The sequence below is a fragment of the Nomascus leucogenys genome, chromosome 10, assembly GCF_006542625.1.
Source record: "Nomascus leucogenys isolate Asia chromosome 10, Asia_NLE_v1, whole genome shotgun sequence".
NCBI classification, from domain to species: domain Eukaryota; kingdom Metazoa; phylum Chordata; class Mammalia; order Primates; family Hylobatidae; genus Nomascus; species Nomascus leucogenys.
The window spans coordinates 68,588,963-68,601,072 of NC_044390.1; the positions used below are offsets into that span (position 1 = coordinate 68,588,963).

Below are 12,110 nucleotides of genomic sequence, written 5' to 3' on the forward strand. Positions count from 1 at the left end.
GAGAGAAGTAATATGAATTAAAAAAAGAAGGGTGGGCCTGAGTTGCATGGGTTAGAAGTTTCCGGTTGGGCTATACAATCTGAAGAGCTGCAACCTAAGTTGGGCGGGGGGTTTCGTGGGGCTTGTTCTAATGCTTTTGTGCTTTTTGGCTGATGGGATGCAAACTACTATGTGCCTCTTCAAAATAATAGCCCCTGGTGTCTACTGGTCGTATCATGAAATAGAAATTGTGAAGGCACTGTATCTTTTAAAAAAAATCCCCTTTTGAAGAACTTCCTTAAAAACGGCTATTTAATGCAACTGTGCCAGTGTGTTCTTGATGGTTGTGTCTTAACAATTCTAATTTTTTAAAAAATTATTACTATTTTTTTCATCAGAGCCATCGCACTGGAAAATAATTTTTTATTTTCATGATAGCCTACCGTTGAATTTACCGTTCTGATATTAATGAAACATCTCTATAAAGGGTTGAAGTGTCTTCCCGGTAAGTTCTCAGTTTATGTTTTTCTAAATGTCTTCTAATCACTGTTCATTTTTTCCTTTGGCCTAATGAGTATTTCTCACTGTCTGCGTGTTCAGATGCAAGAAATATTAAGCAATCGTAGTAATCAATAATGTTTTCGAGCATTTTCTTCCCTTTAGATTTCCTGCTTTTAATAGTTGTGATAGTCTTGGGGAGCATTTTAGTCAAAGAGAACATGTTCATTTTTAAATATTTAATTCAAAATACAACATTCAGTGCTTCTGCACTTTTGAGTCAAAGCAGTTAATTGAAAATCACTGACATGGCTTTTAAAAAATATGTACTACTGATAATATTCACCAAAGACCATGTGCCAAAGAGTGATTTCTGGATTTTCTTCTATTTTCTTTTAACTGACGTGATGTAATGATTTCAAAGAGCCAAATAGAATTTTGATATTTAACATGTTATGTTGATATATGATGGATATGTATAATACTGGCATTAGATTACATCATCTCATTTGATTATTCAGCGTTAAACACTAAAGAATAAACACATTGTGTTTGTGGGATAAATACTAAGAAGATAAATACTTGCATAAAAAGAACTGCTGGGTTTACTTAATGGAATGATAAGTAATTTGGACCCACTACAGTTCTTTTTATTATGTGGGTTGGTTTTTGTTTGTTTGTTCCTTGTGTTGGTCTATAGAACGTAGAGTTAAAAGCATTTAATTGTGGGTCTGTCTGATAATTGTTTATCTAAAGCAAAATCAGAATTACTTAGAGATAAGAAAGTACATAACAAAATTATAGACGAGTTTTCTTAGCCTAGGATTCAAGCAAGTCCAAGGATTGTCTTCACAGGCTAAATTTAATTTGCAATATAAGTCCAATTTTCATGGGAGGAAAAGGATGGCTTTTGCCAGATTCTCAGAAGGCAATATAACACCAAAGAAAGGTTTTAAAAAAAAGCCCTACGTTTATAAAGCTATGCTAAGGTAAAAAGGATTTTGATTTTCAGAAATTTAGAATATTTAAAATAATTTGGAAATACTTATATATACTTTTGAGTTATTTCCACTTTGTCTTATCAATCAAGCAGCTTAGATAATTAAATATATAGCTATTTTAATATTTAAAGAATTTGTAATCATGGAAAAACAAAAAGAAATGTTTGTAGAAAATTTTGTAGAAAAAAATTTGTACTCATCAAAGAGAATTCAGGAGGTACTCTTGGTTTATGTAAGGTATTTTCAGAAAATATTTTTGAGCAAGATCTTATTCAGAATCAAATTAGAGACTGCATTTAATTTTGCTTTTTAAATATTAAACTTTTTCAGGATTGTCAACTTATTTTATTTTGTTTTATTTTCTTCAAGCAACAATTGCTAAGGAACAGAATTGTCAATTTATTAATGAAATATGGTAAGCTGACATTTTAAAATTTTCTTTACCCTGTCCACAGTGGAGCTCTACAGCGTAATAATTTAAAAATTTTTTTCTTTACTCACCCTCCATTTTAAAAATAAAATATATCGATCATATTAATAAGGATATGAAATAGTTTGCAAAGCAATTCAATTTTAGGTCTTGGAGACATAAGAGCATTTCATTTTTAAACAACAATTCATAGGTTCTGTTTCATTGAAGATATTTCCTTGACCCTTTTTTTTCTAAATCACTCTCCTCTGCTCTACAACTCCTTGCTAAAATTTTGCAATAATGTTAAATACTATACTATAGAATGAATACCAGTCTCTAAATACTATACTATAATGGAGTGCGTTTCAACTGTGATTGATTTTGTGCCTCAGGGTACATTTGGTCAGAAACATTTTTGACGGTCACAACTGTGAAGGTACTACTGGCAACCAGTGGGTAGGGGTCAGGGAAGCTGCTAAACATCGTACAATGCACAGGCAGCCCCCTGACAACAGAAACAGCCAACACCAAATGTCCATAGTGTCAAGATTGAGAAACCCTCCTTTAGACCAAGTACTATTTTAAATCAGGGAGATTAAGTTTAATTGGTAATTCTAAAACTCCAGAATTCTATCATTGTTCCAATAGACGTGTGTTGAACAAGACAAGCTGGGTCAAGCATTTGAAGATGCTTTTGAGGTTCTGAGGCAACATTCAACTGGAGATCTTCAGTACTCGCCAGGTAAAGATGAGTCATTTACTCTCTTCTGCTGGTACATCAAATGGCTTGTTGGTCACATACACATATAAGAATAATGATCAGCTGACCAGGTGTGGTGGCTCACATCTGTCATCCCAGCACTTTGGGAGGCCAAGGTGGGCAGATCATTTAAGACCAGGAGTTCAAGACCTGCCTGGCCAACATGGCAAAATCCCGTCTCTACTAAAAATACAAAAATTAGCTAGGCATGGTGGCGCGACTATAATCCCAGCTACTCTGGGGGCTGAGGCTTAAGAATTGTTGAACCTGAGAGGCAGAAGCTTTAGTAAGCCAAGATGGCGCCACTGTATTCCAGAATAATGATCAGAACAGAGAAGACGTTTTATTTCTTTTTTCTTTTTTTTTTTTTGGAGACGAAGTCTCACTCTGTCGCCCAGGCTGGGGTGCAGTGGCGCGATCTTGGCTCACTGCAAGCTCCTCCTCCTGGGTTCACGCCATTCTCCTGCCTCAGCCTCCCGAGTAGCTGGGACTACAGGCGCCCACCACCATGCCCGGCTAATTTTTTGTATTTTTAGTAGAGACGGGGGTTCACCGTGTTAGCCAGGATGGTCTCGATCTCCTGACCTCGTGATCCACCCATCTCGGCCTCCCAAAGCGCTGGGATTATAGGCGTGAGCCATTGTGCCCGGCGACCTTTTTTTATCTTTAATTTAATTTTTATTTATTTATTTTTTTGTAGAGACAGGGTCTCACTATGCTGCCCAGGCTGGTCTGGAACTCCTGGACTCAAAAACGAGATCATTTTTACCTGAAGCATCCAGGATTAATTCTAGCAAAGGCAAAATATGTCCAGGAGTATCTAGCCTAAATAAAACTAAAGTCTCACATATAAAAATGCAGAGATTATAGAGGATGACATTCCACACAGGAATACAAAGATATATAATTATCTGCTATTAGAAATATCTGGTTGACATTTATTTATCTAATAGTTCATTTTAACTATTCACGAAAGGCTTTTAAATTGTTCCAATGAATCTTATAGACCTTCCACCCACACAACAAGATATATTCTACTTGGAAGAATAAGTATTTTTATCCTTCCTCACCCATTATCCTATGGACTATATAGTCTAAATAGAATGCAAATATGTTATGTATTAAGTTTACATAGGGTATTACAGAGTGTTCCAAGATAAGAGAAATCATGTGGGCAGGGCACGGTGGCTCACACCTGTGATTCCAGCACTTTGGGAGGCCAAGGTGGGTGGATTAATTGAGCCCAGGAGTTCAAGACCAGCCTGGGCAACATGGCAAAACCCTGTCTCTACAAAAAATACAAAAATTAGCCAAATGTGGTGGCGTTTGCCTGGAGTCCCAGCTACTTGGGAGGCTAAGGTGGGAGGATCACTTGAGGCCGGGAGGCACAGGCTGCAGTGAACCAAAATAACGTGGCTGCACTCCAGCCTGGGTAACAGAGCGAGACCCTGTCTTAAAAAAAAAAAAAGAAATCATGAGGTCTCAGCCTGCAAGGAGCATGTTCTCCAAATGCGATATATATAACAGTAACCATAATAGCAGCATAATGAGATAAACACCACAGGAGAAGTGCAAAGTGGCAAGAAAACATAGACGAGAGCAATTGCATCTATAAGTGCATATATATATATATATATATACATACACACATATTTATATGCACAAACTTTGACTTTTTTAGTTTCTTTCTCTGATTTCAAATTAGATTACAGAAATTACCTGGCTTTAATCAACCATCGTCCTCATGTCAAAGGAAATTCCAGCTGCTATGGAGTGTTGCCTACAGAGGAGCCTGTCTATAATTGGAGAACGGTAATTGTAAGTATCAGACCATCCCTTAGTAACAGGCAAATATCCTATTCTTGCCAGCCTTCCATTTCACATACACTGTCTGAAACCCAGCTTAAAGACAGCATTGACTATGAAAATGGTTTTTTCTTTCTTTTTTTTTTTTTTTTTTTTTTTTTGAGATGGAGTCTGGCTCTTTCACCCAGGCTGGGGTTCAGTGGCTCGATCTCGGCTCACTGCAACCTCTGCCTCCCAGGTTCAAGCGATTCTCCTGCCTCAGCCTCCCAAGTAGCTGGGCTTACAGGCGCGCACCACGACGCCCACTTAACTTCTGTATTTTTAGCGGAGACAGGATTTCCACATATTGGCCAGGCTGGTCTCAAACTCCTGACTTCAGGTGATCCACCCGCCTCGCCTCCCAAAGGGAAGGATTACAGGTGTGAGCCACTGTGCTCTGCCTGAAAATGCTTTTTAAGGGCCATCAGCTGTAGTCTGAACTTGACAGTCAACATGGATGATCATAGGCTGTTAGGAAGGAAATAACCCCTCATCATTGCTCTCTACTTAGCCTCAGACTGATTTGGATGACTTCTGTAAAAAGGAGGTGTTTTCAGGATGTTAATATCAATTGCTTCTCCTTAGTCTATCTGGGAAATTGCAAAAAGGTTTTCCCCAAAAGCCACAGGGCAAAGGTCCAAACTGCCCCTGCACTGGTTTTACCTACAGTCTTGTATTAGCCTGCTCTGTTTTCCTTCTCAAACTCAGTGTTATCTGCATGTATTGGACCAATTCATTGATATTTTATTAATAGCAGCATCTGCAAAGGGAAACGCCCTGCCATCTCCCCGTTGATGTATTCTTTTAGTTGTTTTCTTCATGCATCCATTTTATCAAGCGGTCTTCATGGGATGAGGTATAAATGTGAATTGGTTTTTATTTTTCTTCAGTCACTACCTTCAATCACGCCATGTCAAATGTCCTTTTTCTGTTTCTATAAATTGTTCCCTCGGGGCCTCTTCACAAGACATTTTATTTTAAGAGAGTGCTTTGGACTGGGCACAGTGGCTCACGCCTGTAATCTCAAAGCTTTGGGAGGCTGAGGAGGAAGGATCACTTGAGCCCAAGAGTTCGAGACCAACCTGGGCAACAGAGCAAGACCCTGTCTCAAAAAAAATTTTTTTTAATAAAAATTTGAAATAGAGGGTGCTTTGGTTCCAGCTTAACCTCTTCCACCTCCACTTAGGGTTGCCAGGTAAAGTGCAAGATGCCCAATATTTTTGCTTGCTAAATCTGGCAACCCTACTTCTTTCTACTTCAGCTCCCATTTTCTAGCATGCACCTCACAGCCTCTTATCCCTGGGGACTCCTTGCCTGCTGGTCAGCTTTCTTGATTGGGGTGTGGAAAGACAGCTCAAGCTCAGCCCCTTCCGGTGTTTAACCCTTGGAAACCCACATATTCTTGCCATATGTAAATGGTAGAAGCTTGGGCTGTTTCTTCCTGTCGCCTTTCTTTATTCTGCCTTCCCTTGGCTGTCATCATTTTTTTTTTTTTTATTTAAGACAGGGTATTGTTCTCTCACCTAGGTTGGAGTGCAGTGGTGCGATTATAGCTCACTGAAGCTTCAAATTCCTGGGGTTGAGGGATCCTCCTGCCTCAGCTTCCCAAGTAACTGGGACTATAGGCATGCACCACCAGGCCTGGGTAATTTTTAAATTTAAATTTTTTTGCTCTGTTGCCCAGGCTGTAGTGCAATGGCACCATCTCGGCTCACTGCAACCTCTGCTTCCTGGGTTCAAGTGATTCTTCTTCCTCAGCCTCCCAAGTAGGTGGGATTACAGGTGCCCACCACCACGCACGGCTAATTTTTTTTTTTTTGAGACAGAGTTTCACTGTTGTCACCCAGGCTGGAGTGCAACAGCGTGATCTCGGCTCACTGCAACCTCTGCCTCCCAGGTTCGAGCGATTCTCCTGCCTCAGCCTCCCTAGTAGCTAGCTGGGATTATAGGCGCCTGCCACCATGCCCAGCTAATTTTTGTATTTTTAGTAGAGACGGAGTTTCACCATGTTGGCCAGGCTGGTCTCAAACACCTGACCTCAGGTGATCCACCCACCTCAGCCTCCCAAAGTGTTGGGATTACAACTGTGAGCCACTGTGCACCCAGCCAATTTTTTTGTACTTTTAGTAGAGACGGGGTTTCATCATGTTGGCCAGGGTGGTCTCGAACTCTTGACCAGATGATCTGCCTGCCTTCACCTCCCAAAAGTGCTGGGATTACAGGCATGAGCCACTGCGCCTGGCCTACAAAAATTTTTAAAATTAGGCCAGGTGCGATGTCTCATGCCTCTAACCCCAGCACTTCGGGAGGCCGAGGCGGGCAGATCACCTGAGGTCGGGAGTTCAAGACCAGCCTGACCAACAGGGAGAAACCCCGTCTCTACTAAAAATACAAAATTAGCCGGGGATGGTGGCACGCCCAGCTACTAGGGAGGCTGAGGCAGGAGAATCGCTTGAAACTGGGAGGTGGAGGTTGCGTTGAGCCGAGATCGCGCCATTGCACTCCAGCCCGGGCAACAAGAGCGAAACTCCGTCTCAAAAAAAAAAAAAATGTTGTAGAGGTGGGGTCTCTCTAAGTTGTCCAGGCTGGCCTTGAACTCCTGGGCTCAAGTGATTCTCCTGCCTTGGCTTCCCAAATTGTTGAGATTACAGGCATGAGCCACCGTGCTCGGCCCTTTCTTGTCTTGTAAAATTTTTATTGTTTTCATTACTTATTTTATTTTATCTTCGTAGCTGCCTACTGAGGTCTTTCTTTTCTTATCTCCCCTTGCCTACTTGGGCATCCAACACAGGAATGGAAGCCCATCTTCCCTTTCTGATGGTACCACAGACTTTAAGCAATCTCTTCTTTTTTGTAGGGAGGGTAGGACATGACACTCCTCACAAAGCCAAGGATTACCCTCTGTCCCCTGGTCCTCTCCTTATGTGGGTTTGATGCTAGTGCTGCCCTGGGAGCCATCTGGCTGCAGCTGGGGGTAATTGCTTTTACAATCTGGGAGATGCTTAGCCTCTTTTTCCCCTAGCTTTTAGCTTCAGCCTATAATAGGGGGCAACAGGGAAAGTCTCACTTAACATCCTGCTTCATTATTTATATAGAACAGTGCTGCGGACTTCTATTTTGAAGGAAATATTCATCAATCTCTGCAGAACATAACTGAAAACCAGCTGGTACAACCCACTGTTCTCCAGCAAAAGGGGGGTAAAGGTACGTTGATCCATCATTCGTTATATAGGTCAAAGAACCAGATCTTCCTCATAGCTGCTTTAAAGGGATTTTATAACTGAGTTTGGAATTGAATTTGCAAAATATTCTTTTATCACAATTGAGAGTAATTTAACTCTGACTTCTTGAACCAGTCCAAGCCATTCATCTTGGGTGAGACTTCCTGTGTTTCTTTTTTTCTGAGACAGAGTCTCACTCTGTTGTCCAGGCTGGATCTGAAACTCCTGGACTCAAGCCATCCAAAGTGCTAGGATTACAGGTATGTCACCACACCCAGACTCCTATTTTTAAATTTTTTTATTTTTATTTTTATTTTTTACTTTTTGAACTTATGTTGTTAAAAACGGAGACACAAACACACACATTAGCCTAGGAGTAACAGTGATAGGATCGTCACTATCACTGTCTTCCACCTCCACATCTTGTCCCACTGGAAGGTCCTCAGGGACAATAACACATAGCGCTGTCATCTCCTATGATAACAGTGCCTTCTGGAATACCTGCTGAAGAACCTGCCTGAGGCTGATTCACAGTTAGCTTTTTATTTTTTAATTTTTATTTTATTATTTATTGATTGTTTTACAGTTAACTTTAAAAGAAAATTAAGTAGAAGGAGTACAATCTAAAATAATGATAAAACATATATATAGTAGATACTAGGTGACAGGAATTTTTCAGCTCCACTATCATCTTTTTTTTTTCTTTTTTTTTATTGTTGCCCAGGCTAGGGTGCTGTGGCATCATCTTAGCTCACTGCAGCTTCTGCCTCCCCGGCTGAAGCAATTCTCCTGCCTCAGCCTCCCGAGTAGCTGGGATTACAGGCACTCACCACTACGCCTGGCCCATTTTTTGTATTTTTAGTGGAGATGGGGTTTTGTCATGTTGGCCAGGCTGGTCTCGAACCCCTGGCCTCAGGTGATCCAGCCTTCCAAAGTGCTGGGATTACAGGTGTGAGCCACCATGCCTGGTATATAATTTTTTTAAAATGTGATTCAGGCAGCTCCCCTGAACCTAAATAGGTTCAGAGGGACTCCCTCACCAATATATTTTATTCATTTATTTTTATTTTTATTTATTCATTTATTTATTTTTTAATTTTTTTGAGACAGAGTCTAGCTCTTTTTATTTTTAAAAATAGAAGTATTATATACTCATGGTAAAAGACTCAAACCAAAGTACAAAGTGAAAGTAAAAGTTCCAGTGTATTTTACATATTTCTAGAGAAGATTTTTTTTTTTAATTTTCACATATACAAGTATATGCATATTTGAAATTACAAATGGGATTGTACTCTTGCACTTTTTCCAGTAAATAACATATCTTAAGTAAATTCTGGGCATCGTGGCTCACGCCTGTAATCCTAGCACTTTGGGAGGCCAAGGTAGACAGATCACATGGGGTCAGGAGTTCGAGACGAGCCTGGCCAACGTGGTGAAACTCCGTCTCTACAAAAAATTTAGCCAGGCATGGTGGTGGGTGCCTGTAATCCCAGCTACTGGGGAGGCTGAGGTGGGAGGATCACTTGAGTCCAGGAGGTGGAGGTTGCAGTGAGCCAAGATCAAGCCACTGCACTCCAGCCTGGGCGAGAGAGTGAGACTCCAACTCAAAAAATAATAATAATAAAATAAATAAATAAATAAATAAATAACTGTATAGTTGAGGGAGTCTCTCTGAACCTATTCTGGTTCAAGGAGGTTACCTGATTCACTTTTAAAAAAAATTATAGGCCAGGCATGGTTAAAAAAAAATTATAGGCCAGGCATGGTGGCTCATGCCTGTAATCCCAGCACTTTGGGAGACTAAGGCAGGCAGATCACTCGAGGTCAGGAGGCTGAGGCAGCAGAATCGCTTGAACCCGGGAGGCGGAGGTTGCAGTCAGCCAAGATTGTGCCACTGCACTCCAGCCTGGGCGACAGAGCGAGACTCCATCTCCAAAAATAAATAAATAAATAAAATAAAATAAAATTTAAGCATTAAAAAAATACGGAAAACTTTAAAAGATGATGATCCATTAAGACCAACTTGATCACTGAATGAGAGGCAGAAGGGCTTTGTTTAAGCTGTGACTTTTGATGTGTTTTTTGGTAAGTCCCTTTCATTTCTCAATTCATAAACTCAAGATAATATAATACAAAAGATAATCTTTGTAAAAATGTTTGAGGTCTTTGGATGAGTGATAAATGTATCATGCAAGAGTATTATTCCCCAGAGACTATTTAAAGCAGTTTGGGAATCCACTAGTATACCTCCTCAAGGGAAAATGGAATTTGGCTGCAAATTTTTTAGCTACTGACAGATCTGGCAGAGCACAGTATTTACAGGCTAACTCAGAAGTCACAAAATGGGCTGTCACTTTTGTTCTCATGAGCTGTTACGCAAAAGAAATCCTATCAATTGAACAAAACCCACACAAATTCTCTCAAAATTTCCTGCCTAGTTATTTTGAAATATAAATGGCTGTTTTCCTAACATTCTGATGGTACCATTTTATTTCACAACAATGAGAAATATCACAGTGCCCGTTGCATTGTTAAATGAATAATGTGAAAGTGATATAAAAACATTTTTGGCATTTCCATATGAGTTTTTCTCCTTTTTTATTTTTCAAGTATTTGTGCAAACCCAGAGTTAGCACTTTTACCTAGGTCTTCGGTATTAATTTCCTCGATATTACCTTATATTTGCATTCTCTTTTGCATTTTACAAAGTGCATTTACATCCCTTAACTCATTTGAATAAAGCCCCTTAAAATGACTTGTTTTCTGGAAATGGCTTTTTGAGGCTTCTCTTCAAAACTGCTAAACTTTGTAGTCCATTTCGCTCGATGTTGTTCTGTGGAAAGTTTGTTTTGTTTTGTTTTGTTTTTTGAGACAGAGTCTCGCTCCCAGGCTGGAGTGCAGTGGCGAGATCTCGGCTCACTGCAGCCTCCACCTCAAATGATTCTCCTGGGTTAGAGGGAGAATCCTCAGGAGACTGCCTCAGCCTCCCGAGTAGCTGGGATTACAGGTGTGTGCCACCACGCCTGGCTAATTTTTGTATTTTTAGTAGAGACGGGATTTCACCATATTGGCCAGGCTGGTGAACTCCTGACCTCAAGTGAACCGCCCTCCTCGGCGTCCCAAAGTGCTGGGATTACAGGCGTGAGCCATCACGCCCGGCCGGACAACATTCTTAACAACTTCTCCAACAAAGAAAGATCCAGTTGAAACTTCAATAGGCCAAATAGATCCTTGACCTTCGAGTCCCATAAAATGATGCCATCATGCATTCGTAAGGGCAGTGAGTGGGAGAAAACCAGTCTCGATGCAGCTTTTAATTCGGTAGTTGCTCAACAAACCCTTCCTGACAGTGTTTTCGGTTTACAGCCACGGTGGAGTTTGACCTTGTTTCCCTTCATTTTAGGCAGGAAGAAGCTCCGACTGTTTGAATACCTTCACGAATCCCTGTATAATCCGGAGATGGCATCTTGTATTCAGTGGGTAGATAAAACCAAAGGCATCTTTCAGTTTGTATCAAAAAACAAAGAAAAACTTGCCGAGCTTTGGGGGAAAAGAAAAGGCAACAGGAAGACCATGACTTACCAGAAAATGGCCAGGGCACTGAGAAATTACGGAAGAAGTGGGGAAATTACCAAAATCCGGAGGAAGCTGACTTACCAGTTTAGTGAGGCCATTCTCCAAAGACTCTCTCCATCCTATTTCCTGGGGAAAGAGATCTTCTATTCACAATGTGTTCAACCTGATCAAGAATATCTCAGTTTAAATAACTGGAATGCAAATTATAATTATACATATGCCAATTACCATGAGCTAAATCACCATGATTGCTAAATATACTTTCATATTTCATGGTTTACTGGCATCGGAAATCTCTACAATTTTAAGGATTTCTCCCTCTCTCTCTTTTTTCCCTCCTCTGAAGAGATTTAGGATTTTTCTCTTAAAGCAAATACTAAAGAGGAAAAAAAAATAACTTTATTGTTGCTTTTATCAAAGAATATGTAATCTATACTAACTTGCTGGGAAATTCTGCCAATGAACAACTTTTTTATAATACTTCGTGAAGACTCAATGAACAACTTTATTGTTTCAAATGATCAAGCCCATTTGAAAGTATAGACTAAATGTCCTTGCTGTGCTCTTACTATTCTCTCTCTCTTAAAATTTTTATTTTTTTATTTTTTAAAGAGGTCTCAGCCAATATAATTTTTTATTTTTATGGATTTAGGAGTACAAGTGCAGTTTTGTTGCTTTGATATATTGCATAGTGGTGAAGTATATTGCATAGCATCATCACCAGAATAGTGAACATCGTACCCAATAGGTAGGATTTCATCCCTCATCCCCCTGCCATCCTCCCATCTTTTGGAGCCTCCAGTGTCAATTACTCCATT

The 12,110-nt window shown here is 40.1% G+C and overlaps 1 protein-coding gene across 1 annotated transcript; it reads left to right on the plus strand.

Moving 5' to 3' along the window:
- Positions 1–318: 318 nt before the first annotated feature.
- SPIC (Spi-C transcription factor) lies at positions 319–11,772 on the plus strand. The gene is made up of 6 exons (XM_030821929.1): positions 319–484; positions 1,809–1,893; positions 2,539–2,632; positions 4,356–4,468; positions 7,591–7,699; positions 11,120–11,772. Exons 2-6 carry the CDS (start codon positions 1,891–1,893, stop codon positions 11,545–11,547), a joined length of 747 nt encoding a protein of 248 aa, XP_030677789.1. The 5' UTR covers positions 319–484; positions 1,809–1,890; the 3' UTR covers positions 11,548–11,772.
- Positions 11,773–12,110: the final 338 nt, after the last annotated feature.